Here is a 2,779-nt window from a genome sequence, read left to right as displayed (position 1 = left end):
GAATTGTGGCCGCTAGAAGAAAGCTACTTGGTGTAGTGCCGAAAGTTACCCTCGTCATCCTCCATGTTCTTATCTCCGGGCTTGGCATAGCTTCGCTGGGTATTTCTTCCCACCACAGAAATCTCAGTGCGTCTCGGTCATTTTCTTGTATTGCTATTTGCAGGAACGCTTTTTCCACGTCTGCTGACATGACAATCCTGTGTTGTCGAAAGTTCATCAGCAAACTGGTGATATCGGGGTTAAGGTTTGGCCCATTTTCCAGGTTGTCATTCAGTGATTCCCTGGGTTTTGACTTGATGCGTCAAATACGATCCGTATCTTTGTCGTTGTTCTTCCTTTCTTGATCACAGCCTGATGGGGCATATAATAGACAAATTTGTTCCGTACGTCTCTTCCGGCAGGTTCTTCGACGTTTTCTGCTATTTCTTTCTCGAAGTATTCTCGAATGGCTTTGTCGTAGGCTTGAAGGTCATCGCGATTTTTCCATAATTTCTTTGTCACCTGCATAAGCCTCTTCTCTGCAACTGCCTTGTTGTCACATAACGTTATGTTTTCCTTCCATGGTAGCTGCACTTGATACCTTCCTGCCTTCAACTCCATTGTTTCTCTGATGTACTGTATCACACGGTCATCGCTTGGCTTTGCCTCGGGTTTCTCCGTGATTCCCATGCTTTCCAAATCCCAGAACTTCCGCAGTTCATCGGTGATCGTGTCAGAGTTGGCACTGACCTTGAGGACCATAACCCTCGACGATTTCAGTGGAACAGAACGAAGATCTACAGGACCTTGAACCGTCCATCCCAACATCATTGCCATTGCTATTGCCCAACATATTGCCATTACTTTCGGCTGTATCTCGCGAATGCGGCCCGTGACTACCGTCCAGTAGTAATCTGCTCCAATTAATATTGAAGTTTCTTGATTTTCGCCGTCATTGCCCGCCTTCTTACTGTCATCAGCCAAAGAAATTCCTAGAGATCTTGCTCTTTCTCGTACTGCCAAAGGTGGAGATGGTAGCACGTCACAGGATATCACTTCTATCTCGAGCGCTTCAATGGTGATGTGTTCGGATGTAGGGTCCTTCTTCACGTTGACTTCGACGACGTTCAAGTCGAGTTCCACCTCTCCTCCTCCAAACGATCCAATGGTGATTCTTTCGGATCTTTTTACTTTGCACCCTAGTTTTCCCGACAATCTTTTGAGGATGAATGTCCTCTGGCTCCCATTGTCCAGCATAATCCTTGCGTAGCACCCACTTTCTTCTCCCTCCGTCCATGGAAAGGCTGTCTGCAGTAGTATGCACTTGTGCTCACCAGACTGCTGTGCGTGCATGTTGCAGGACTTGCTGACGTCTGCCCGATCAAGTTGGTCGCTTGTACGTATTCGTCCGCCACCGCTGCTTGACTGTTGAGCTGACGTTCCAGATGTTCGTGGTCGACACATGGATGTTGCGTGCCTTCCCTTGCATGTCTTGTAGCGTACGTTGGCGCGGCATATCTTCGCCGTATGGTAAGGTCTCGTACATCTGAAACACCTTCGCTCCCGCTGCAAGGCTTCTTTCTTCTGTTCCATCGTTAAGCTTCTTCTGCAATCTTCCGTGTAATGTCCAGTCAGCTCACAGAAAATGCATTTTTTCATAGAGGTGTTTTGAAGCGTATATGTTCTTGTCCCTCTCGTATTACGTGGTGGTTTGTCCTCGGCCTGTTTCTCCTCATGAGTTTCTTCTCTGCTGCGTATATAGATGTTTAAGAACTCCATCATTCCTTTCAAACAACGCGTGCTCTCTCTTGATGTTGAGTCCGACGCTGTTGTTGCTGGACTGTTGTCTGCACCTTTCTGTATTTCTTTCATCTTCATCTCAATCCTCATGTCTACTGGTAGCGCAGATTTCACGACAGGCGTTATCACTGTGGAGTAACTGTCCATCTCCACGCCTAACGACGGCAACGCTCGTGTGTTGACTTGCAACTTTTGGAATAGTTTTTTCAATCCGTCCACATCTGTGGAACTCTTCACTGCTGCTACTTTTGCTAGCTCTTTTATGTATGTCTCCCTTAAACTGTCTTGTCGCCCGAACGTTTCTTTCAGAAGGTCGACTGCATGATCGTAATTCTCATCAGAGAACTGTAAACCTTCTATTAGAGAAGCAGCCTCTCCGCTGAGTGACGCCAGAAGGTAATTAAATTTCTGACCCTTCGGCATGTTCGATCTGTTGTGCACCGATGTCTCGAACTGATGCCAAAACCTAGGCCACGCTGTTCTTTTCCCATCAAACTTGATCATTTCAAGACGTGGCAACTTATCAAGCTCTTGCATGTCCGAGGTGTGGTTAATACCTTGCATTGTTGTCGCCTGGTCTGCCACTATTCTTGTTGTTAGTTGCGTCGCTAGCTCCAACTCTCGTAATCGCTCCTCTATTTTTGTCGTTGCTGCGATGATCTTCATCTCATAATGCAAAACTCTTTCAAATTCTGCCTCCGCGTCTTCCTCTTCGATGAGCGATTCAATCTGTTCGTTAACTTGGTTTAACGCCTGTGACACGCTCTTCATCTGGTTTAGAAGCGTTATTAATTGCGCTCGATCGGCTTCTTCTTCTATCTTCTTATCAATTTCGCTCGTAAGCGTTGTTACATTTGCTCGAAGCGTCTTCCGCTTCTTCGATAAGACTTCTCTATTCATGCTTGAAATCGTGTGAAAAGGCCCTTGCCTGTGTAGCTGAGTTGCCAATGGTCATCTGTCGTGGTCCTTCCCGCGACGGTTTGATGTTGAGCCAGACGCC

General features: G+C 46.8%; 1 protein-coding gene across 1 annotated transcript; it reads right to left on the bottom strand.

Moving 5' to 3' along the window:
- Window positions 1-270: 270 nt before the first annotated feature.
- On the bottom strand, window positions 271-1,332 carry LOC119403467 (uncharacterized). The gene has a single exon (XM_037670399.1). The coding sequence runs from the start codon at window positions 1,330-1,332 to the stop codon at window positions 271-273; it is 1,062 nt and encodes a 353-aa protein (XP_037526327.1).
- Window positions 1,333-2,779: the final 1,447 nt, after the last annotated feature.

The sequence above is a fragment of the Rhipicephalus sanguineus genome, chromosome 8 (genome assembly GCF_013339695.2).
Source record: "Rhipicephalus sanguineus isolate Rsan-2018 chromosome 8, BIME_Rsan_1.4, whole genome shotgun sequence".
NCBI lineage: Eukaryota > Metazoa > Arthropoda > Arachnida > Ixodida > Ixodidae > Rhipicephalus > Rhipicephalus sanguineus.
This window is presented reverse-complemented; position numbering and strand designations above follow the sequence as displayed.

Coding starts and splice junctions, on each gene's coding strand:
- LOC119403467 (XM_037670399.1), bottom strand. CDS start 1,332: ATGCACGCACAGCAGTCTGGTGAGCACAAGTGCATACTACTGCAGACA.